Source organism: Anolis sagrei, chromosome 6 (assembly GCF_037176765.1).
Source record: "Anolis sagrei isolate rAnoSag1 chromosome 6, rAnoSag1.mat, whole genome shotgun sequence".
NCBI lineage: Eukaryota > Metazoa > Chordata > Lepidosauria > Squamata > Dactyloidae > Anolis > Anolis sagrei.
In genome coordinates, this window is record NC_090026.1 from 19,363,664 (window position 1) to 19,390,024 (window position 26,361).

Consider the following 26,361-nt stretch of genomic DNA (forward strand, 5'->3'; position numbering starts at 1 on the left):
TAATAAACAATGTGTGGGTTTTCCCTCCCCTTTTCCTTCCTCAGGCGCCCCATGATGAACCCCCCCTCCTCCTCCTTTCTTCCCAGCTTCCGTTTTGAAAACGGTTTCCATGGAAACCAGCAGGCGAGAGACAAACATGGTTATGCGCGGCGGTTTGGTGATGGAACGTTGCTATGGCAACTCCCTCGCGTCTTACAACTAGGGAGCCTCGTAGTGCGCATGTCCGCTCCACAGGCGGTGAGGGGGAAGAGGCGAGAAGAGAAGGGATATCAACGAGCCGTTAGGTTCGCACATGCGCAGTAGGAAGGTAGGTCTGGAGGTAAAGGCAGGGGCGTGGCTTAGGGGCTTTTGGGAGTTTGAATTTTAGCTAAAGGGCCATCTAATGGGGGAGAGTTGAAGGGAGTGCAAGGGGAATAGTTGGAAGCTGATAGGATTTGGTAATAGCGCTGATTATAACTTCACAGGACTCCAGAAGAGCCTCCCAAAAGCATACATTCAAAAGGTCTTGGCTGCTAACTATAGCAACCAATTGTAGCAACTCTAGCAACCACCATGTCAGACTACACAGAGAAGCCATTGAAATCCACAAGCATGTGGACAATTTCAACAGAAAGGAAGAGACCATGAAAATGAACAAAATCTGACTACCAGTATTAAAAAACTCTAAAATTACAACAGCAAAACAGCAGAGAGGAAACAACCAGGCACATCTTAACACCTCTCAACAAAAGATTCCCCCAGGCTCAGCTAGGCATTCAAATGCTAATGAAGGTGGTCAGTTGAAACATTCACACCTAGCTCCAGCAGAGAAGAGCTCTTTGCCCCACCCCAGTCATTCCACAGATATATAAACCCATTTTCCTATTTCCAACAGACCTCACTACCTCTGAGGATGCTTGCCATAGATGCAGGCGAAACGTCAGGAGAAATGCCTCTAGAACATGGCCCTATAGCCCGAAAAACCCTACAAGAACCTATTGATTCCAGCCATGAAAGCCTTCGACAATACATTCTAGCAATGTAGTTGAGCCCCATATTTGCATGGAGCTTTGCAAACCTTTTATTATTATTATTATTATTATTATTATTATTCTACACTAGCTGTCCCCTGCCACGCGTTGCTGTGGCCCAGTCTGGTGATCTGGACAATAAAGTAATGAGAAAGTGTTGGATTCTAATATATGTAATTTCTTTATGCTTGTGGGTAAACATATTTGATTGCGTTTTCTTGCCCTGGTGAAGGGAGTTGGACTGGAATAGCCTTAAGTATTTTCTATTGGTCATAGGGGTTCTGTGTGGGAAGTTTGCCTCAATTCTATCATTCATGGGCTTCAGAATGCTCTTTGATTGTAGGTGAACTATAAATCCCAGTAACTACAACTCCCAAATGTCAAGGTCTATTCCCCCTGCAAACTCCATCTGTGTTCCTAGTTGGGCATATGGAATATTCGTGCTAAGTTTGGTCCAAATCCACCATTCTTTGAGTCCACACTGCTCTCTGGATGTAGGTGTGCTACAACTCCCAAACTCAAGGTCAGAGCCTACCAAACCCTTCTAGTGTTTTCTGTTGGTCATGGGAGTCCTTTGGTTCAATTCCATCATTGGTGGAGTTCAGAATGCTCTTTGATTGTAGGTGAACTATAAATCCCAAGAACTACAACTCCCAAATGATGAAAAAAAAAAAAAAGAGTGACGAACATACATTGGGTTGTTAGGTGTATGCTGTCCAAATTTGGTGTCAGTTCGCCCACTGGTTGTTGAGTTCTGTGAATACCACAAACGAACATTACATTTTTATTTATATAGATTTACTAGCTGTGCCCTGCCACGCGTTGCTGTGGCCTATAGTAAAACTTATCAAAGTTGAGGTAGATATCTGGACTATTACGAAAGAGAGGTCCCTACCTATTCCTTCCCCCTTTTCCTCCCCCTTTCTCTCCTTTCTTCCTTCTCTACCTCTTTCTTTCTTTCCTTGTTTCACTACTTGGTTTCATCCTTCTCTCTTTCCTTCATTCCCTCCCCCTTCCTTCATTTGCCTTTCTTCCCTCCCTGTTTGCTTCCTTCTTTCTCTTTTTATTTCCTTTTATTTCACCACCATCATAACAATAACAATAATGCAATGCATTGCCTCTGGGACCTGACACCTCTCCCATTCCCCCTAAAAGGGTCTCAGAGGAATAATAATAGCATCATCATAATCATAGAAATAACAACCTTTACCCGCCACGTGTTGCTGTGGCCAATCTTCCCTCTTTCTCTCCTTCTTTCCCTCCCTCCCTCCCTCCCTCCCTCCTTCCTTCCTTCCTTCCTTCCTTCCCATCTTTCCTTCTCCTCTTCTTTCTCTATCTCTTTCCTTCCTTCCCCCTTTTTCTTTCTCTTCTGCTGTCTCTCTTTTCTTTCCTTCCATCTTTCCCTTTCTTTCCTTTTCTTCTTCCTCTAACTTTCCTTCCTTCCCCCTTTTTCTTTACCTCCCTTTCTCTTTCTTCCTTCTTTCCTTCCTTCCTGTCTTTCCTAGATTTTGACAGGGCGGGAAGGGGCGGGGTGGGGTTTGGAGGTGGCCTGAAGTAAAAGGAGGTAAGATTGGGGCAGGAGAGTGATGGAGCGTGGGGTTGCGTGTGTGTGTGCGGCGGCGGGGGGAGTGATGGAGCCTGGGGTTGCGTGTGTGTGTGCGGCGGTGGGGGGAGTGGGGTTGCGTGTGTGTGCGGCGGTGGGGGAGTGATGGAGCGTGGGGTTGCGTGTGTGTGCGGCGGTGGGGGAGTGATGGAGCGTGGGGTTGCGTGTGTGTGTGCGGCGGTGGGGGAGTGATGGAGCGTGGGGTTGCGTGTGTGTGTGCGGCAGGGGGTGTGTGTGTGTGGGAAGCGGCGCGGCGGGGCTTGGAGTGGGCATGGTTTCCGCAGAGGGAACGTTGGCCGGAAGGCCATGTGCGCGCGCGATGGAACTTGCGGCTGGGCGCCAATGCGCATGCTCAGTTGTTTTGCCGTTTTGTGAGTGTGTTGTGTTGTTTTTCATTTTGAGTAGATATGTTTGTACCTTGTGGGTTGTGTTATGGGCACGGGGATTTTAGTTAAGTTTTGTTGGGGGATTTTTGAGTTTTGTTGTTTTGCCGTTTTGTGAGTGTGTTGTTGTGTTGTTTTTCATTTTGAGTAGATATGTTTATACCTTGTGGGTTGTGTTATGGGTACGGGGATTTTGGTTAAGTTTCGTTGGGGGATTTTTGAGTTTTGTTGTTTTGCCGTTTTGTGAGTGTGTTGTTGTGTTGTTTCTCATTTTGAGTAGGTATGTTTGTACCTTGTGGGTTGTGTTATGGGCATGGGAATTTTGGTTAAGTTTCGTTGGGGGGTTTTTGAGTTTTGTTTCCTCGTTGGATGCCCCTAACAAATTTATATATATAGATACCCCGCCCTTCTCACCTCATTGGAGGACTCGGGGCGGCTTACAATCCATGGCATACGATGCCGCATTACACATATAATAATACACATAACGTATCAATTTAAACAATTAACATATCAATTCAAACATACTATAATAAGCATGACATAATAATTTGAATATAAATACAATAAAAAGCTTAGACGTAATTCAAATAGAAATACGATAAAAAAAAGCTTAAAAGTAAACATACAATAATTCAAATATAAATACAAAAAAGCTTAAAAGTAAACATTCAATCCCAACCAAGGTGGGCTGATGGGGGTATCTGCTTCAAAGAGCTGTAAATAAGAAATGAAAATGGGATATCCATTAAGGTGATCATAGTAAGAACAGTTTAAGTTCCTAAGCCCTTGATATGACTAGAAACGCCATATGACTGATCTGATTTTGTGTGTGTGTGTATCAAGAGCAACTTGAGAAACTGCAAGTTGCTTCTGGTGTGAGATAATTGGCCGTCTGCCAGGACGTTGCTCAGGGGATGCCCGGATGTTTGATGTTTTACCATCTTTGTGGGAGGCTTCTTTCATGTCCCGGCATGGGGAGCTGGAGCTGAAGACAAAGGCTTCAAATAGTCCAATGAGAGGCAGCCAGGTTAATAACTGGGGCCGGCATACAGGGAGCATACAACTACCATGTTACACCAGCTCCACCGGCTGCTAGTTTGCTACCGGGCACAATTCAAAGTGCTGGCTTTGGCCTATAAAGCCCTAAACGGCCCCGGCCCAAATTACCTGTCCGAACGCATCTCCCCCTATGAACCATCACGGAAATTAAGATCCTCCGGGGAGGCCCTGCTTTCCGTCCCGCCATTGTCACAGGCACAATTGGTGGGGATGAGAGACAGGGCCTTCTCGGTGATTGCCCCCTGGCTATGGAACTCCCTTCCTGGTGAGATGAGGTCGGCCCCCTCCCTCCTGTCCTTTAGGAGGATGGTAAAAACTTGTCATTTGAGAGTTGTAGATGCTGGGATTTATAGTTCACCTACAATCAAAGAGCATTCTGAACTCCACCAACGATGGAATTAAATCAAACTTGGCACACAGAGGTCCCATGACCAACAGAAAATACTGGAAGGGTTTAGTGGGCATTGACCTTGAGTTTTGGAATTGTAGTTCTCCTACATCCAGAGAGTACTGTGGACTCAAAGAATGAGGGATCTGGACCAAACATGGCACGAATACTCAATATGCCCAAATGTGAACACTGGTGAAGTTTGGGGGAAATTGACTTGACAGGAGTTGTAATTGCTGGGATTTATAGTTCATCTACAATCAAAGAGCATTCTGAACCCCACCAACGATAGAATTGGACCAAACTTTCCATACAGGACCCCCATGATCAACAGAAAATACTGTAACTTCTGATGGTCTTTGGTGACCCCTCTGACACCCCCTTCCGACCTTCCCAGGGGTCCCAACCCCTAATTTGAGAAATGCAGTAATAAATTATCCCATTAGTCTAAGTTGATTAATACAGATTTTCATTGGCTCTTTATGATTCTAACAAGCAAGAATGCAAACAGGTGGTAGCTAACAATGGCACTTTTCATGTCTCTGGCCCTGAGCACTTAATTGGAAAGTGTTTATGAGTCGGTCTTATCTCCTTTCCTATTTCAAGCACAAACTTCAAGCAGCTGGGAAAATTAGGGAGTACTATCTCTAGCCAGTTTTACCCTGATGAATTCATCCTTGAGCGTAGTTACCTCCCTGTGGCAGCTCTTTCTCCAAACATCAGCATTTTTGCAGTCAAAGGTCTCTGTGAATCAAGACATATGGGACTTACAATCACTGGAAACATAAATGAAAATCCCATTTAAAACTACGTCTTCTCAACACCATGGGATTTTAGCATGATTTTAAAAACAATGTCACAAATTCTTATGACTCCCACTTGGTTAGTACCCAGCATTTTTATTTCCTCAATGTTTGGCAATGTTGGAGCAATAATTCATGAGCAAATTTAGGGTTCAAGTGAGGATTGACTGGGCACAGCTATACTGTAGAATTAATGCAGTTTGACACCACTTTATTGGTATCAGTGCTGTGGAAACATGCGAGTTATAGTTTCCAAAGTCTTTAGCCTTCTCTGCCAAAGAGTGCTGGTGCCTCACTAAAGTACAAATGCCTGGATTCCATAGACTTGAAAGTGATGCTTAAACTGCATTAATTCTAAAATGTAGATGCACCATTATTAGTCCTTCTGACAATGCATGCTAGGTAGAGCTGCTGTATTCTTGTGTTTTTAACTAATAGCCTTTGGAATACAGAAATGCAGCAAGTGAAATGCTTTTGGCAACAGGTGGTATGGAAAATGTTAAATTTCTATGTTGTCAGGCTGTTGTTATGGGGACCCAAAATGCGCTCTACACAGAATATAAAATCAGTGTGGCTCTTGGGTCTGTACAAGGCACGGCAGAGTCATCCGAAATAAGCAATGAATATTGTATGTGGAAAAGTCATATTGGCAGCAGAAGAAAGGTTAGCTGAAGACAAGGTGGTCGTGAAAAGACTGTTAAAGAAGCAGCAGCAGCTGTTGTAGCAGAGGGACAGGAATGGGGAGGCAGAACACAACCTACGGATAATGATTTTAGATGACAAAACATAGCAACAAATATGGTTTACCGCTGCTGCAAGTATTTCTCTAAAGCAGGGGTTCTCAAACTTTTAAAGCTGTGGAGTCCTTTTGGAAGGAAACGTTTCTCATGGAGCCTCAAGAATCTTTTGGACACAGGGGCCACATTGCATTTTAAAGTTTGACAGGTGGGCCAGATGGAGAATGGGTTACTGTGAGGTTTCTGGGCTGTATGGCCATGTTCCAGAAGCATCTAGATGCAGGCAAAATGTCAGGAGAGAATGCTTCTGGAACATGCCATACAGCCTGGAAAACTCACAGCAACCCAGTGATTCCAGCCATAAAAGCCTTTGACAATGCATAGATGGAGAATGTTTGTGTAAACCAACTGAAAAAAAGAACAAATTCCTATGCACACTGCACATATCTTGTTTGTAGTGCAAAAAAGAAAGAACAATACAATATTTAAAATTAAGAACGATTTTATCCAACATAAACTTAATATATTTTCCGTGGAAGGGCCCATGGGCGATCCAGTCCAACCTGCTTCTGCTATGCAGCAAAAGCACAATCAAAGCACCCCCAACAGATGGCCACCCAACCTCTGCTTCATAATAAATAATAATAATAATAATAATAATAATAATAATAGCAACCAGCACGAGCTACCCAGTCCCATCCCATTCTGCCATGCAGTAAAAGCAGTCAAACTACTCCCAACAGAGTAGTTTGACTGTAATAATAATAATAATAATAATAATAATAATAATAATAATATAGCTGAAACCACAGGGGCCATCCAGTCCTACCCCATTCTGCAGCACAAGCACAATCAAAACACTCCCAATAGATGGCCACCCAGCCTCTGTAATAATAATAGTAAGAATAATAAAAATAGGAAACCTAGGGGCCATCAAGTCCTGCCTCATTCTGCCATGTAAGGGAGATCATGCAGGCCATGGCAGCAGTGGCAATGCGGGACTTTCCAGGCCATGGTTAAGACCTCTTGCAGCCATGGCTAATGCCTTTCCAGTCTGCAGGGCCACGGTAGAGGCCTCTTGCAGCCACACAAAGGCCTCTCTAGGGTGCGCAAAGGCCTCTCTAAGCCGCATAGCCTTGGAAGAGGCCTCTCCAGGCGGTGTGGAGGCTTCTCCAGGCCACATGGACTTCACATGCAGGGAGGAACAGAAGAGCCACGGGGCATCTGCAGAGCCCTATGGGCTCCATGGAGCACAATTTGAGAACATCTGCTCTAAAGATACTGAGAAATAATCTTCCAATTACAACAGAGGTCCCAAATGGTTATAATAGAAAGTGCATGAAGTGTTAGCTGTTGTGTGCATTGGTGGAAAAGAGATTCAGAGTAGTGAGGATCAAAAGTATTCCCTTCTAGGCTTTAGGGACTCCCAAAAATCCATAAGTACCACTCTGTTCAGACCCATTGTGAGCTCCAATAAGCAACTGGAGGGGAAAAGGAAGGGGGCTGTTGGGAATTGCGGGAGTTGAAGTTCAAAACACATGGAGGGCCCACGTTTGCCCATACCTGTTTTAGAAGGTCTGTAGCTTTCTCTGCCAAAGACTGCTGGTCCCTCACCAAACTACAAATCCCAATATTCCATGGTATCCCATGGCTGTTAAAATGGTGTAAAACTGTATTAATTCCACAGTTTAGAGCAATCTTAGGTTGCTAACTTCATTTTATCCAGTTAGTCTCTAAGATGCTACAAGATCCTTTTGGATACTGATATTTCTTTGAACTGTAATATAGGCTCCGCCTTCCTTTCTTTGGAGTAATACACATTATGTCTGTTTTTCAGCTCCTGGCCCAGATCTAGGAATCCTGCTGCTTCTGGATTCACTTGTGTGCATCCTGTGCTCTTTTTCCCCTCTGCTCCCACCCTCCCTTCCTTTCCCTCTCTCATCAGGATTGGTGGAGACCAATTTCTTGGAGATAGTTGCTAACAACTGAGTTGACAAAGGCAACAGCTGATGTTGGCAAGGGACACCAAGAGGCTGTTTTCACCAGTGCATACCGAAAAACAGCCTGCCTAAACACAGTCATCTATCATAAGAGTTTCTCCAGTACAGATTAAGGTACCTTTTAACTGCTTTAGGAATGGATATTGGTCTTTTAATTCAGGTTGTAGAAGCTGGAACAATTGAACTTTTAATAAATTTGCACAAAAAGGTTTCAGATGTAGGTTCAAAGGCATGCAGTTTTATGGGAGGCTTGGGTACAGTTGAGTTCTGTGTTGGAAATGTATATAGAAGATATGGGAGGAGTTGGGTGGGAGTTTGAAAAAGTTTAGGAAATGCATTATTGTTTAGTTGTGGGTGGGATCATCATATTTTGGTGCTTCAGAGACTTCAACAGGGCACAGATCCTAGAGGAAGAATGGGATACAATGAATAATTTTTAATAATGCACGTGTTTAGGTTCTAGGTGCTAAGCATTTTGGGTAGATAGTAGAACCAGATACAACATTAATTTAGCAACAGTTTTAGTTCAATAGTAAACTTGGGCTGGCTTGCAGATAATCCATGACATAGCAAATTGACTATTAAAGTGAAATGCTGGAAATGATATAGAGTACACTACTTTATTTTGAAATTTCATAGTGCTCTGCTGATGTGCTTTGCTCACATCCATAGGACATGCTCTATGTCAGTGTTTCTCAACCTGCCTAATGCTGCGACCCCTTAATACAGTTCCTCATGTTGTGGTGACCCTCAACCATAATATTATTTTCGTTGCTACTTCATAACTGTCATTTTACTCTTGTTATGAATCGCAATGTAAATATCTGATATGCAGGATGTATTTTCATTCACTGGACCAAATTTGGCACAAATACCCAATACGCCCAAATTGGAATACTGATGGGGTTTTTTAAGGGTATGTGTGTGTGTGATTTTGTCCTCTGGGAGTTTTAGTTGCTGGGATGTATAGTTCACCTACAATCAAAGAGCTTTCTGAACTCCACCAACAATGGAATTGAACCAAACCTGGACCACAGAACTCTCATGACCAACAGAAAACTGGAAGGGTTTGGCGGGCATTCACCTTGAGTTTTGAAGTTTTAGTTCACCTACATCCAGAAAGCACTGTGGAGTCAAACAATGATGGATCTGGGCCAAACTTGGAACAAATACTCAATATGCCCAAATGTGACCACTGGTGGAGTTTGGGGAAAATAGACCTTGATATTTGGAAGTTGTAGGTGCTGGGATTTATAGTTCATTCTGAACCCCACCAATGATATATTGGGCCAAATTTCCCACACAGAAGCCCATAACCAACAGAAAATACTGGGTTTTCTGATGGTCTTTGGCAACCCCTCTGTCACCCTGTCGTGATCCCCCCAGGGGTCCTGACACCTAGGTTGAGAAACGCTGACCTAGAGGCAGTTTTTTCTACCACAGAAAATTGGGGAGTGGTCTGGTCCTCATGGTTTGTATTTGCAGGCTTGAATTCCGATGGGCATTATATGCATGCTGTGATCTTTTTTTACGGAAGAGAAGGTGATGCTTAACAGAACAAATAAAATGGTTCTAATATACACCAGAATGTGTAGAATAATGATCAAAACTGTTCAGCTGGCGAGATGTTTTACTTTCAGTGGGATATAAGCACATTTGGGGAATGATTTAACATTTGGTAGTATTTGATAATGGTAAATAAATTGAAATATTTGGTAATGTGCAATGGGGGAGATGTTGCCTTTTAAGATGTTGACAGACAGCAATCTTTTTTAAAAGTTTTATTGAAGTAGGCATACATTTGCAAGTGTTTGTTGCATATAGTGCAATACTTTCTATCTATTAATGTTCCATAATAATTTATCTGATAATATATTTCCTTTAAGGGGTCACAGTCTACTATCTAAATAATACATATAAAAATATCACAGACTCTTACTTTACATCCACTTCCTCCTTATAGGATCCTCTATATACATTTTTAGTTTAATTTTACATTAAGGTGTTGAATCATTGGTTGTCATTCATTAACAAAGTTATCTAATAGTTCTTCTCTTAATAATACAGTTATTTTGTCCATTATCAGCATATCTATAATATATTTTCCCATTCTTCTAAAGGAGGCATCTCTGGGGTTTTCTAATATCTAGCATATACTATTCGAGCTGCCACTGTTGTGTAAAACAACATTTTTCCAAATTTTCTTTCTAATTCTTACTTGGGCATATTCAAAAGGTACATTTGAGGTGTCATTTTGAAATTTGTGTTTAGCATTTTTTCAAGATATACATGGATCTGTTTCCAGTAATTTTTACTTTGTTGCAAGTCCACCATGTGTGGTGGAATGTACCTTTTTCTTTCCCACATTTCCAACACTTGTTGGAGCAATTATACATATTAGCTAGTCTCTCTGGAGAGAGATACCATCGCAGGTGCATTTTATAAACATTTTTCTTTAGGTTTTGACATGCAGTGTATTTCATTCTTTTCTTCCATGTCTTTTCCCACAGCAGTCTTATCAGAAGAATACTGGGAGGTTCTTACCATCAAAATCTGAAAGATCACACATTTCCCATAAGGGATAACCATTAGCATATTCGATTAAATCTTGAGAGTGTTATTTATTATTGTGCCCTAGATTGTTGTTTTCTTGTGTTTAAAATCTTTTTGTCAAGGACCTTACAGAATCACAGTAGTGGGTTTAGTATATAGACTTCCTCTACCCTCCCATTGTCCTTTCATGCTCACAACCACTGTAGGCTAAAGAGAAGCAACTAGCCTAAGCTTCCACTGTGAAATGTCATGTCCCTGAACTTGGTTTTCCTAATTATAGTTCTAGTGTTCTATTCACTATACCAAATTGGCTGGTCTGAAGCAGTTATTTTAACAATGTGACTCATGGAATCTCACCTACTCTGTTTCCCTCTTCTCTGTTTTTCTCTTAGCAGGAGGAAAAGGAGGATGCCAGTCCTCAGGCCAGCCTCTGGCCCAGCCTTCAGGCCAGCCTTTAGGTCGGCCTCAAGCATCCGATCTGATAGCAGCGACATGGACGTGCTCGGTAATTTTCTAGAGAGGGAAGGAGGATATTGCTCTGGGAGGTTTGAGTTCCTAGAATCTGCGTCTAGAAAGAATATGGGTTTGGGAAACTAACAACAACAACAACAACTTTATTTTTGTATCCTGCCACCATCTCCCCGAAGGGACTCGGGACAGCTTACATGAGGACAAGCCCGAACAACATCTTTTAAAATATAACACAGTAAAATTCATAAAACAACATCATAAAACAGTTTAAAAGCAACCATCGAACAAACAACCAATAGTCTGACATAGTACACGATTACTGAGCTCAGGAGGACGGGCTGGTGCAAATCAGTTGCAAGTACAGGGCTGATGAATAAAGTGCAAAATCCAGATAACAATTAGGAGTAGAAGGGCAATATGAAGTAGAACACTATATCTATGGGCAGGGAACAGTAGTAAAGTACAGGGCTAGATCTTGGGTCATAGCTGGGGGGTGAACATTATCTGGAAAACTGTTTAATCAAAAGCACAGTGGAACATCCACGTTTTTAGGTCTTTACGAAAAGTCGACAGGGTGGATGCCAGTCTAATCTCCCTGGGGAGAGAGTTCCAGAGCCGGTGGGCCACCACCGAGAAGGCCCTCTCTCTCATCCCCACCAACCGCACTTGTGACGGGTGCGAGGGTGAGAGGAGAGCCTCCCCAGAAGATCTTGGAGATCACGTAGGTCCATGCGGTCACGAAGATAGGCAGGTCCTGAACTGTTTAGGGTTTTTGGAGGGGATAACCTGCTCCTTGAATTGAGACCGGAGCTGGAGATCCTGTATGGAGAACCTAATTTCAAGTGGTGGAGCTATTTGAAACTCTCTTTTGTTAGAACAGGAAACATGTTCTCTGTTTGAATTGATATGTGTTAATTCTAACACAGGTTCCAATGAACCTGTGAGTGAAGCCGCCAGAGTCATGTCTCCCAGGAGGGTTTCCCTGGGAAGCAGGGGAGGAACCAGACCAAACAAAATCAGAAGTCCTCAATGGCGGAGCAGGGGATAACATGGTACATGTTACAACAGCTGTGAAGGTGAAAGAAGGCCACAACAGAAGAGAAGCCACCTGTCGTTAGGTTAATCATGCCACTGGATGTGCATCTCATTCTGTGAAGACTGTGTGTTGATTTGTGCACTGATCTCCACATATAAATCAAATTCACACACAGCCATCTTCCAAGAAAAAAAAATCCAACAAAAGTCCCATGGCGATCAGTGAGTGGCGATGGGGGCAAGACTGTGAAATCTGGAAGCCTCTAGTCACAGACTGGCACATGGGCGGTGGATATGGATTCGATCATTCTGCTTCAAGGTCTGAAGCAGTTGAGTAGTTCAACTGCTGTGTCCACGACTGAGCAGCCATGCTTAGGATCCACTCTGTGTACTACATATGGGGAAGGGGCTAGAAAAGGTGCCCTAAACATAGTCTGCTGCTCTTATCCCTGACTGGACTGCCATGTCCAGAGGGGTCACCATCTTGTGACTAAAAAGAAAAATGAATTTTGGAACATGGAATTTACAGACATTGTTGGATAACACAGACAATGAACTCCCTGAACGCAGGATTGCTATTATTGTAAGGAAGCTGAGATGCTTTAACATCGATATAACAGCACTTCAAGAGACCTGGAGAGCAGAAGAGAGACAGCTGAAGAAAGAAAAAGGAGGCTACACCTTCTTCTGGAAGGGACTTCCTGAACAAGAATGAAGAATACACAGAGTCGGCTTTGCTATCAGGAATGACCTGGTGAAGCACCTGTCCGAAGCACCCATTGGCATTAATGAATGACTCTCAACCCTCCATATTAATCTTGCCAAAAACATGCAGGCAACTATCAGAAGTGCTTATGCACCAACACTAGATGTTGATGAAGACATCAAGGAAAAAATTACTGTCAGCTGGACACCATCCTATTGGAGATACTTAGGAGGACAAAATCATCCTTCTGGGGGATTTAAATGCAACAGTTGTACAAGTCTTCGACCTGTGGCCACGGACTGTAGGAAAATGTGGGGTTGGAAACAACAACCAGTATGGAATCCTAATTCTTATCAAATGTGGAGAAGACAACTTTGTCATCACAAATGCATTCTTCTGCCAGAAAAAAAAGCTTAAGATGGCATGGATGTAGTCCAAAACACCTGGAAAACCCAAGTTTGATCAATATTGGGCTGGCCTATTTCAATTCTTTCTCTTCTGTTTCTTTCAATTTTACTCCCACTCAGCATAAGCCAAAATTCACAGGTGAGGGAAGCGTAGTTTCAAATGCTTGGAGGGAACCAGACTGAGAAAGGCTGATCCATCCAAGTACTGTATTCTGTTTCCAACTCATAACTTCATGACCTGTCATGAAGTGAATGGCTTGTATTTGTTCTTTGAGTTGCTTCTGAGCATTTTTGGCTATTGTAGAGGATGTCTCAGTTTGGTCAAGGTCTGTTGTAGTTTTGCCTGATATATACTTTGTTTTTGTTTCCTTCAATGTGGTAGTTCTATGCTGGAATCGAGGTACTTATGAATCTCCCGATGTGTCAGGTTCTGCACCTTTGCTCCACATATGAAAATGTATTTATTTATTTATTTACGGCATTTATATGCCACCCTTCTCACCTCGAAGGGGACTTAGAGTGGCTTACAAGATATATTTTTATACAATATATTATATTATTAGCATAGTACAATATCAGTATAATATATATTACTATATTACACTATACCATTATATTGTGGACTCAGAGCGGCTTACAAGATGTATTTTCATACAATATATTATATTATTAGCATAGTACAATATCAGTATTATATATTACTATATTACACTATACCATTATATTGTAATATTATTAGTAATATTACATGTAATTTAAATATATAATAATTATAATATTGCATTATTATTACTAGTATTATATTGTATTACATGATAATATCATAAATATTATATGTATATACAATATACTATATTATATTATTAGTAAAGACAAGATGGAAATGTCTTTTGCTCCCCTCTGTTGTAACATGCCTCCTTCCCAAAGTTGAGGAAATGGGAGTAGAGCGTCTCTGTTGTTTCATAGGACAATGGCATTTTTGAAAAATATTTTTGGTGAAGGCTTCCTAGAATTACTGCATATTTTTGTGCTTTGTGATTACATGGATATTCCACTGAGAGTAGGACACCGGGTTTTTTTTTTTTTTTTTTGTGGTCATAGAACTTCCTGTGTACTTCTCTGTCTCATTCATCTATAAAAATTCTTTCGCCATTGGCTAGTAAGGAAAATCAACTATCCAGCATGACTGTTTCATAGAGGCATTTGAAAGGAGGCATTGACTGTGGTCTTGTTACACAAATCCCAGAGTACTGTCATGAAAAACTATGCAGCCAGTAACATGAGAAATTCTTCCTGTGGAGGTTGTGCTAGTAACTCATTGTTTATAGTTAAATTATATACCGTAAGTAAACCAGATTTATATTGATTTTCCTTGATGGGAAATGAAGGTAGCAAGCTGTACTGCACAAACATATAAGACATAACTAGTGATTCTTTGGTTCTTTGACAACCAAATCAAACAGTTTCCAGCTTCTTCACAGTTTGCCAAGAAGGGATTGAGGAATATTTTGTCCAGTCAAGCTAGAATGTTGCCACGGGCAGCAGCTGTTAGAAGAGAACAGAAAGTCAAGAAACGAAGGCTTTGTATTCAAATAATAGGGGCATAAAAAATAGAACAGGGTGCTTTGGCTATTTTCCACATGCTTTGGTGAGCTTTTATGAGTGAACCAGTCATTTTCGGTGAATTTGAAATACAGCAGGGACTAAATTAACATCATTGAGGTACAAATTGTCCAAATTCTGCCTAGCAGACGGGGAACACATGTGGTATGAGTCAATCGCTGTATGAGGATCCAGGGAGTGAGTCATTCACTTGCTTTGAGTGAGCAAATATGGTAGTCAGGGAACCAAATGAAAATGTATTTGTCACTAAGGACGGGCATCTGTAAGGCAAAGATGGAAGCAGGGCAGGTGGAAAGAATAAGGGTTCATCCAGGCAAGAACCTTGTGACTATTCCCCCTCACTTGTGCTCTGTAGTATGTGGTTAACAATTCAGAAAGTGTCCTGGCACAAGGTAGGCATTGTCACATCCTTAGCTATTGATTGTTGTTCTTTCATTTGACTTATGGTCACCCTATGAGTGAGAAATCTCCAGGACATCTTGCTGTTCTATCAAGGTCTTACAGACTTTGGGCCATGCCTTTCTTGCCACTGGTGATGTGAGTTTCCTTTTTCCTACTACCTTAAGGTTTATGTTGTATTATTTTTTTCTAATCAGCCATATTGTCTCATAGGTCCAATGTGTGATAGCCTTTAGTTGTTTTGATTTGTGTTGAGAGTTCAGGCCTTCTTTGGTGGCCTTTAAACAGAGGCTGGATTGACTATCTATTAAGGGTACTTTGGCAGTATATCCTGTATTGCAGAGATGGATTAAATCAGGGTTCTCAAACCTTTTCAGTCATGGAGCTCTTTTTGAAGCAAAAGTTTATTGTGGAGCCCCAATAACGGTTTATATATTATATTATATATAATGTGTGTGTGTGTGAGAGAGAGAGTCTATCTATCTATCTATCTATCTATCTATCTATCTCTATCAGGCATGGGCAAACTTTTTGACTAACATAAACTTAACAATATTTCAGTGGAATACCCCAGGGGCCATCTAGTCCAACCCCCTTCTGCCATGTGGGAAAAGCACAATCAAAGCACCCCCAACAGATGGCCATCCAGTAGTAGTAGTAGTAGTAGTAGTAGTAGTAATAATAATAATAGTAGTAATAGTAATAATAATATAGACTCTGCAAGGAAGCAGATGAAATGATAGATCACTCTAAAGGTTAAAAAAAGACCCAAGGAAGGATAATGATTTTGAAAATATATGGAAAATATTTATTGAGGAAACATTAAGGCAAGAAGATGGGAACCAATCCTCACCAGAAGAAATGAGGTTCTGGTGGGAGCATAAAGAAAATAACTCCGGAGATGGGGAGCACAAGGGGTAGCACAACTGGGGAAAGGAGAAGAAGTAATTATATGAATTATAGAGATTGAATATAAATGAATATAAATGCAACAAAATTATTAGGTTTTTTTTTAAGAAAAAAAAGAGCAAGTTGAATCGCTGTAAAGAATCTGGCTTAAAGAAAAGGATGAAGTAGTTTTTGTTAAGACTTATAGAACTTTATTTCCTTCTTTTCTTTCACTATATTGTTCCACCTCTTTTTATGTATATAATATTTCTTTTGTGGTTAATAAAAATATTTTTAAAAAAGAAATGATAGATCACATCCTCAGCTGCTGCAAGAAGATCGCGCAGACAGACTACAATCAGAGGGATAATACCGTTGCTCAGATGATTCATTGGAACTAGTGCCACAAATACCATCTGCCTGTGACAAAGAACTGGTGGGATCACAAGACTGAAAAAGTTACAGAAAATGAACATGTCAAACTACTCTCAGACTGACAGAGTTTTGGAGCACAATACTCCTGACCTCATGATCGTGTTAAAAAACAAAGTATGGATTGTCAATGTTGCAATCCCAGCTGAAAGCAGGATTCAAGAGAAACAACTGGAAAAGCTGACACGATATGAGGATTTAAAGATCGAACTGCAAAGACTCTGGCACAAGCTAGTCAAGGTGGTGCCAGTGGTGATCGGCACACTGGGTGCAGTGCCTAAAGTCTTAAACACAATCAGCGCTGACAAAATTACCATCTGCCAGCTGCAGAAGGCCATCTTACTGGGATCTGCATGCATTATTCGTCAATATATCACACAGTCCTAGACACTTGGGAAGTGTCCGATGTGTGAGCCAGTACAACAGCCAGCAGAGTGTTCTTGTCTACTGTGGACTCATCTTGTGTTTATAATAATAATAATAATAATAATAATAATAATAATAACAACAACAACAACAACAACAACAACAACAACAACAACAACCTCAGGGGCCAGCCAATTCAACCCCATACTACCACACAGGAAAAGCACAACCGAAAGCATCCCCTGAGCAGTGGGAGGGAAATAGGGTTTTGGAAGCAAGGAAGGCGAGGGGGAAAGGATCTGGGCAGTGAGGGAGGCAAGGAAAAAGGCTTTTGGGGGGAGGGGGATTAGCAGGAAAGAGGAGGGAAAGCTTGGAGAGGAGGAGGGAGGAAGAGGGAAGCACAGAGCCCTTCAATATGCTTTGCGAACCCCCAAGGGCTCCAAAGAGCACACTTTTAGAGAACCCCTGGATTAAATGCCTCATGTAGTTCTTTCCAATCTATGATTTTTGACAATCTGTGGAACTCTTCTCCAGTCTTGTATTTCAAATTGATTTCCATCTGAGTTATTTTGAATCAGTTGAGTGATTACTTTTCTCTAAGCTCCTTGAAATGTTTTTTACTCATGATGTCTATATTCACCTAGCATTCACTTCTGGCAGGTTGTCCAGGATTTCTTTTTTTCTAAAATTGCAAAATCCTGCAAAACCAATTTCATCAGCAGTTACCATGGGAGAAAAGAAAGCTTTGTTCACACACCGCCTTGCAACGTGAGGTGTCTCCCAAAACTCTTTGGTTCTCTTAAATTGTCTCTTTCCTAAGAAATCATAATTTAAAAAGAAGACACTTGGAATTAATTATGCAAATGGGTGCTATGGGTGACAATTAAATTAGATTTCTTTACCAAACATAGAATGAAAGTTCATGTATATCCTGGTTTGTTAGCCACAGTGCACTCCAATGCCTTAAATCAAGAAATAGTTTTCTCAGATCTACAGAGATATTCGCAGGAACACCTCAGCAAACAAGAGTCCAAAAGTGGCAAGCTGAAACTTGGAACCTCAATCCATGGCTGATACAAAGTGATAGACTTCCTCCTGGGCACACAGAAGACTGGGTGACTTGGAAGGTGCTGAACAGACTGCCGTCTGGCACTACGAGATGCAGAGCCAACCTTAAGAAATGGGGCCACAAAGTGGAGTCCAAGACATGCAAGTGTGGAGAAGAGCAAACCACAAACCACCTACTACAATGGAGTCTGAGCCCCGTCACATTCACAATGGAGGACCTTCTCACAGCAACACCAAGCAGCCAGCTACTGGTCAAAGGACATTGAGTTTTTAAACTTTGTGTTTTTAAAATACATTACAATTGTATCCTTGGTTCGCTTCTGATACGATAAATAAATAGGCATAGTGCTTGCTGTTGCAGTTGCTATTCCAGATAGGAAATTTCATACAGCTTTTTCCACAATATGCACAGGTTTCTGAGAGCTGTAGTCCCAAAAATAAAGTTTCCCAAGCTCTGGGTTTTCAGCATAATTTCATGCACCATCCCTTCAATAAGAGAAACAGAGCCCAACTAGAAAATTGCCATTCTAAATTTTCCAATCCATCTTTCTTTTCTCTATTTCCTGCAACTATTAATATTTTGTCTGGTTTTGTGTTCCACCAGCGGGAGTTGAGTTGGCTAAACTTCAGCGCCAGGTCCGTATCTTAGAGAGCAACCGTCGTGCCTATGTTGTGGAATCCCGTGAGATCATGCGCCGACAAATGTATGTATTTACCCAACATCCTTCACCATCATGAAATGTGCCTTAAAACCTACCAAAAACATATTGTTTGTGGGAGGGATATTTTTATTCTTTTTACAGGCACCCCCGGTGGTGCAGAGGGTGAAACCCCTGAGGTGCTGAACTTGCTTAAAGTCTGACAGTTTGAATCCAGGGAGCGGGGTGAGCTCCTGTTGTTAGACCCAGCTTCTGCCAAACGAGCAGTTCGAAAACATGCAAATGTGATTAGATTAATAGGTACCACTCTGGCGGGAAGGTAACGGCATTCCATGCAGTCATACTGGCCACATGACCTAGGCAGCGTCTGTGGACAACACCAACTCTTCAGCTTAGAAATGGAGATGAGCACCAACCTCTAGAGTCAGACTCAACTAGACTTCATGTCAAGGGGAAACCTTTACCTTTACCTTACAGTGGAATGTCATTCTTGTAATTTGCGTTGTCTTCCTTGTCATGCTGGAGGTAGACAAAGTTCTTGACAAAGCTGTAACTATTTTGATAGTTATGGTACAGCTATCCTTTTTGTCAGTGTTGTCTATAGTCTCACAAGTTCTGGAAACACTACAAAAACTGTAAAACAAGAGCATAAAAGAGCTGTGTTTAAGCAGATCAAAGGTCCAAATAGTCTGTTTGCATAGAAGCCAACTCGCAAGCAGTATTAAAGAGGACAGAAAGAAGACTCAAGAATACGTAATGAGCGCCTACCGTGTAATAAGATGTACAATCAAAAATGTAAGTGTTTGAACATCAAATTGTTGCACTACAGTACATATGAGTGATGCTGTTAATTAAATCCAGAGGGCTGTGAAACCTTCAACATAAGGTCCTTTTTAAGTTGAGGTTGAAAAAAAAGTTTCTAATTCTAAGCTACATGTACCATACTGTAATATAGGTACTATTTCTATATTATAGGGTCTTATATTTATAGTATTGGTTACTGTCTGGAGACCCTTCAGGCGTGCATTTTATTTTTGAAGACAGGGTATTTGCTGAGGCTACACCCTTCTCTGGCTGCTGCTAAGAAACAGGGAATGTGTTCACTACGTGCCCTTTTCCTCAGCAGAGTTGTTAGGATTGGGGCAGCATTACTGACTCAAGCTTTGGCATGGCTAGCCTGGGAGAGCTTTCATGTAAATCATAGATTACTCACCCTCTTTGTGAGACTAGAAACATAATAGAAAGCACCCTCCTATTTGTGGCCCTTGGTAATTGGTACTGAGAGGCATAATGCCCTTGATAGTGTAGTTAATATGGTCACCATGTCTAGTAGCTATTGATAGCCTTATTTTCCTTGAGCCCTCTTTCAAACTAACTCTAAATCTCACATTGGGGGAAAGTAGCTTCAGTTAGCCTAGTCCTTATCTCTAGGTTTTCATCACCATGGGTCTGGAATGCATTCCATTGTAGGGAGTATTTCCTGGTCATATGTCTTGGCACAGAGGTGATATCTGGTGTCTGTCCTCTGGCTCCCATCTCTTGTTCTGAAATTTTCAGTTCTTGTTTTATGGAGAGCCTGGATATTGTTCATCCCGCAGCAATTAGATAGCTATTAACTGAACACCAGAAAACCATTAATTCCCTTTCCCTTCTGTATTCCTTCTCCTATATAGTAGTTGTAGTATCTGCCTTCTGGTTATGTGTGGACTTATGCCTACTCCTTGAATTTAAAGATATTTTCTTAAGCCAGTGCTTCTTAACCTTCCTAATGCTGTGACCCTTTAATACAGTTCTGCATGTTGTGGTGACCTTCAACCATAAAATTATTTTCGTTGCTACGTCATAACTGTAATTTTGCTACTGTAATGAATCGTAATGTAAATATCTGATATGTAGGATGTATTTTCATTCAAGGGAACAAATTTGGCAGAAATATTCGATACACTCAAATTTGAATACTGGTGGGTTTTGGGGAGGCGGGGTGATTTTGTCATTTGGGAGTTGTAGTTGCTGGGATTTATAGTTCACCTATAATCAAAGAGAATTCTGAACTCCACCAGTGATTGAATTAAACCGAACTTGGCACACAGAAGTCCCATGACCAACAGAAAATACTGGAAGGGTTTGGTGGGCATTGACCTTGAGTTTTGGAATTGTAGTTCACCTACATCCAGAGAGCACTGTGGATTTAAACAATGATGGATCTGGACCAAACTCAGCACAAATCCTCAATATGCCCAAATGTGAACACTGGTTGAGTTTGGGAAAATAGACTTGACTTTTGGGAGTTGTAGTTGTGGGGATTTAAAGTTCACATACAATCAAAGATCATTCTGAACCACATCACCAATAGAATTCAGTTTTCCCACACAGAACCTCCATGACCACCAGAAAATACTGTGTTTTCCAATGGTCTTTGGTGACCCCTCTTACACCCTCTCACAACCTCCGCAGGGGTCCCGACCCCCAGGTTGAGAAACTCTGTCTTAGGCAAAGAGTACTTGCAGAATTACCATAGGTGCAAATCACAGGTGGTCGAGAGGGGAAAGCAATTTTGCTCATGCCGTCCTCTAGCCCACTGGTATATTTTTCCATCCAAATACTCACCAGGCCTGAACCTGTTCAGTTTCCAAGATCAGATAGGAACTGATGCCTTTGAGATATTTGAGCACTAGCTGCTGTAAACATTGACATAACAGAAGTGCATATGGCAACTGATATTGCCCCGGCAACACATAGTAAATAATTGGGTTGGTCCCACCAGACACTGATGGATATATGTGTGTCTAAGTGATGCACCCTTATAGTTTCTTCCACCTTAAATCCCCAGCAGTGTCCAGAAAGTTCTGAGCTGGCTCTGCCACCAATCCCAGCCAAGCATCACCATCACTCGTGCCATGAAGCTCCCAAACGTGCCTGTGCAGCTGTTTCTCACCATGCCATCCTGCCACCCCTAACCACCCCCGACCCCCTTGTCTTGGACAGGGACCAGGTGAAGCGCCTGCGGAGGGAGAATGAAGACCTGGTACGCAGGCTAGTTGTGGCTCAGAACCGTGTCAACCGGAGGCAGGATCAATCCACATGTGACACTCTCCGTTCCTTGTTGAGCCAGCGGGATGAGGCGCTACAGCAAATCACAGAAGAGAAGAAGCAGCTAGCCCTACTTGATAAAGAGGTGTGGTGGGATAAAAACGAAGATGCTGAGGGGTTCTTAAAGTGAAGTGTGGAGCTAGTAAAATTGTGAGGTGATATATTCCTGCATATGTTATTGGAATTGAAACTTCATCATGTTTGCACTATCCTAAGCCCGGCCCTTTTTATAGCCTGGTCACACCCATTGTATTACTGATTATTGGTTTTCGTTGAGCATTGTTTTGATTGAGTTTAAATGCTGATGTTTATATTCTTGTTGTTTTATTTAATTGTGTTTTTATCTGGATTGTTGTATTTTTTTATGCTCTTATTTTAATTGTGTTTTTGCCTTAATGGAGTGTTTTGTATTTATGTCTTGTGGACAGGGTATTTTGTCCCATATGTAAGCCGCCCTGAGTCTCTTCAAGGAGATGATGGCGGGGTATATGAATACAGCTTTTGTTGTTGTTGTTGTTGTTATAAAAAACTCTGTCTACAAAGACCTCAAAAGTCAGATAGATTCATATGGGGAGCAGGATACAGAAGGGGGCACGAAGAAACAGCATATGCTATATGAAGCAAGCAAGAGATATAAGGACAATGTGGGGATATAATGCAAACACCTAAGTATTAACTACTAAGGAAACAATACAAACACACACACACTTTTTACTTTTTTCTGTCTCCAGGCAATGGGAGATTGGAGATAGAAATATTGATTGCCAGGAGACAAAAGGGGCACAAATAAAATGCATTATTATTATTATTATTATTATTATTATTATTATGTAAAAGTAAATATTGCTTTAAAAACACATAAGAAAAAAAGCACAATTAAAAGTATTATTCAAATAGTAATAATAGTTGCATGCAGTAATAATATTAGAACTTCTATTGTGTTTTCTAGCTATAATAACAACAACAACAACTTTATTTTTGTATCCTGCCTCCATCTCCCTGAAGGGACTCAAGGTGGCTTACATGGGGACAAGCCCTATCAATATATTGTCGAAGGCTTTCATGGCCGGAATCACTGGGTTGTAGGTTTTTTCAGGCTATATGGCCATGGTCTAGAGGCATTTCTCCTGACATTTCGCCTGCATCTATGGCAAGCATCCTCAGAGGTAGTGAGGTCTGTTGGAACTAGGAAAAAGGGTTTATATATCTGTGGAATGAGACAAAGGACTCTTGTCTGCTGGAGCTAGGTGTGAAAACTCCAACCATCACCCAAGTCAAAAAAGAAGCACCATTAAAACCTTGGCAGACCATCCAAAAAGAATGTGCGAACCCCACCTCCTCCAAGATGAACTGAACCACCTCAACTGGGCTCTACAGGCCAATGGATACTCCACATCAGACATCAGAAGAGCTGCAAGACCAAGAACAAGCCATGAGAGTAAAGACAAAGATCCACTCAAAGGAAAAGTGTTCTTGCCATACATCAAGGGAACCACTGACTGTATAGGGAAACTGATAAGGAAACACAACATACAAACTATCTACAGACCCATCAAGAAAATCCAACAAATGCTTCGTTCAGCAAAGGACAAGAGGGATCCTCTCACCTCTGCAGGAGTCTACCATATACCATGCAGCTGTGGACAAGTCTACACAGGGACCACCAAACACAGAGCACAAACACGAATCAAGGAACATGAAAGGCACTGCAGACTATTTCAACCAGAGAAATCAGCCATAGCAGAGCACCTGATGAACCAACCTGGACACAGCATATTATTTGAGAACACAGAAATGCTGGATCACTCCAACAACAACCATGTCAGACTACACAGAAAAGCCACTGAAATCCACAAGTATGTGGACAATTTCAACAGAAAGGAGGAAACCATGAAAATGAACAAAATCTGGCTACCAGTATTAAAAAACTCTAAAATTAGAACAGCACAACAACAGAGAGGAAACAAACAGGGACATCTAATCACCTCTCAACAAAAGATTGCTCCAGGCATTGCCAGGCAATCAAATGCTAATCAAGGTGGTCAGTTGAAACATTCACACCTAGCTCCAGAAGAAAAGAGTCCTTTGTCTCACCCTGGTCATTCCACAGATATATAAACCCTTTGTCCTAGTTCCAACAGACCTCACTACTCTGAGGATGCTTGCCATAGATGCAGGCGAAACGTCCGGAGAAATGCCTCTAGAACATGGACATATAGCCTGAAAAAACCTACAACAACCTATTAATATAGTTAAAATATCCCTGGGGAGGCCTCCAGAGCCGGGAGGCCATCACCGAGAAGGCCCTTTCTCTCATCCCAACCAACCACACTTGTGACAGATGTGGGAGCGAGAGGAGAGCCTTGCCAGAAGATCTTAGAGATACTAAAAGATAGTTCACATTTTAACATCTTCTCTAATGTTCAAGGGACCCCACTTAAACATGTTTAAGGAGGCCCACTTGCCATCTGACAAGCTGACACTCTGATCAGTCTGCCACTGTCTCCAGATAAAGGGAAACTGGAAGCTAATGAAAAACAGGGAGGACAGTATGATCTACTGTTTGCTTGTTTTTTTTTAAACGACTTATTGTTAATATGCAGGGAGTGAAAGCTGGCAGGTAAAACTCTAATGTGATATTTCTGAGAATCAAGATTTTCCTCTTCCTTTCTGAGTATGAAACTAGCTCTCTTTATCTGGTTTTTCTCTTTTATTTTTATTTCTTTTTTTGCCTGATCACTGGCAGATCCAAGCCTGGAAAAAACGTTTGGATGACCAAAAGCAGTCGATAGGCAGAGCGAGAGCGAGACAGGTCCGGCAACAGAAAATGCAATTGCAGAAGAGGACACAGACAGCAAAGAACCAGCTATACAAGGTAAAAACGTGTGTGTGTGTGTGTGTGTGTGTGATGGTGTGCTGAAAATCAGGACTCACCTTGGTTGTTCCACCTTTTTCCTCCTGTTCCACTTTGCACTTTCAGGTCTCTACAGATTTCAGTTCTCGGCTGGTCTTGAATTCCCAGTTACGTGATGATATTGAAACTCTCCAGATTGACCACAAACGCTTTCAACAGCAACACAAGCAGCTAGAGACGGTAGGGTCATGTTAAGCAAAATATGGGAGAGTGTGTGCACGATAAACCTGTCTGACAGTTTCTGAAGGAAACTTGAGTCAAAATGCTAATAATGGGGCAATACAGTGGTTCTCAACCTGTGAATCCCAAGTTGTTTTGGCCTACAGCTCCCAGAAATCCCAGCCAGTTTTCCATCTGATAGGATTTCTGAGGGACCTACAGGTTGAGAATCACTGGGCTAAAAAATTCTGTTACAGAATTCTGCGATCAGGTTGCTGGGTGAGAACTCCAGCACAGAATGGAATGGAGTGATTGGTGGTTCAAGGTGGAACTATAAAAATCAAGGCCAGTTATTAGCTGAAAAAGGCACTTGAAACCAAATCACCATGTAGGCTGCCCCATGTCCCTTTGGGGAGATGGTGGTGGGATAAAAAAATAAAGTTGCTGCTGCTGTTATTATTATTATTATTATTATTATTATTATTATTATTATTATTCTGGGACAGAACTTTATAGTGCTCCTGAAAGCTAGTTCAGAAGGCCTTCTCCTCCTCCCAATCAACCTGATTCAATTGCATTTATTAACCCTTACCCAAGGAGACCAGATACTTTATTTCACCACAGTCAGATTTTCTTACAGAAATAATAATAATAATAATAATAATAATAATAATAATAATAACTACTTTATTTTTATACCCTCCTCCATCTCCCTAAAGGGACTTGGGTCAGTTAAAATGTAACACATGAACATGCATATCAACAAAATAATAACAAAAACAATATAACGAAACAAAACACAACATTCTGAATCACACAGATTCAGAACACCGAAGTAGACATTTTTCAGCATTACTTTCTGAGAAAAAATACAGAGTGTTTTTAAGCTCCGGCTATCTGCCATGTATGGCTTTCCCTCAAGGCAATCGTAATATTTTGTTTTGTGCTCTAGAAAGGGAGAGCTGACAGCTATTCAGAAATAAATGTACCGTCTTGCATGAACATGTGTTTTCTGGTTCTGGCTGTTTGGGAGTTGTGGAATAGCTTTGAGTATATACCCATAAATACTAGTGTATGTATGAGGAACGTTTAAACCTTGCAATAAACTAAAATTTCCAGGAAGCCAGAAAATACACTACATTAAGTCACTCAATACAAGATTTTCAAATAAAAAGTTTGCCTAGATGAGAAAATCAAAGAGGACTTGAAATGTGAAAACCTGTCAAGATCCCAGGTCAACCCACATCAGTTAGAATTCAAAAACATAGCTGTGTTCAGATAGCAGTAGGACTGTGGGGGCTAAAGTGAGAGAAAGATGTTCATTTAGTTCCTCAAATGCATGGAGAAAACTTGTTCCTTGGAACAGATCTTGATGAGTAGGCATAAAAATGCAAAACTTGTGGGTATAGTCATGAGGTGACAAATTCGGTTGAAGTTAAAGAGGAAAGATGGTGCCTAAAGCATGCCTAAAGCCTGCATTGATAGCCATATGAATGGCGGAGGAAATTATGGGGTCTCTCTTTGTCGGTTTATCACACCTTCTTTCTGGTTTCCAGCCACCATTATACTATATTCCAGTATATATTCCATTATACTATATTCTAT

At 41.4% G+C, this 26,361-nt stretch overlaps 1 protein-coding gene across 4 annotated transcripts in view; it reads left to right on the forward strand.

The window, feature by feature from the left end:
* The first annotated feature begins 231 nt into the window (after window positions 1–231).
* ODAD1 (outer dynein arm docking complex subunit 1) overlaps window positions 232–26,361 on the forward strand; it is a 53,382-nt gene continuing 27,252 nt past the window's right edge. The window contains exons 1-7 of one of the 4 annotated variants that reach the window (XM_060780414.2): window positions 232–307; window positions 7,824–8,100; window positions 10,932–11,044; window positions 18,539–18,638; window positions 21,579–21,768; window positions 24,430–24,558; window positions 24,664–24,777. In XM_060780414.2, the coding sequence (XP_060636397.2) occupies window positions 10,948–11,044; window positions 18,539–18,638; window positions 21,579–21,768; window positions 24,430–24,558; window positions 24,664–24,777 (630 nt within the window). In that variant the 5' untranslated portion in view covers window positions 232–307; window positions 7,824–8,100; window positions 10,932–10,947. Of the gene's footprint in view, window positions 308–7,823; window positions 8,101–10,931; window positions 11,045–14,984; window positions 15,174–18,538; window positions 18,639–18,996; window positions 19,389–21,578; window positions 21,769–24,429; window positions 24,559–24,663; window positions 24,778–26,361 lie in introns of those variants that run through there. The other 3 variants (XM_067469871.1, XM_067469873.1, XM_060780413.2) reach the window with 3 other exon arrangements.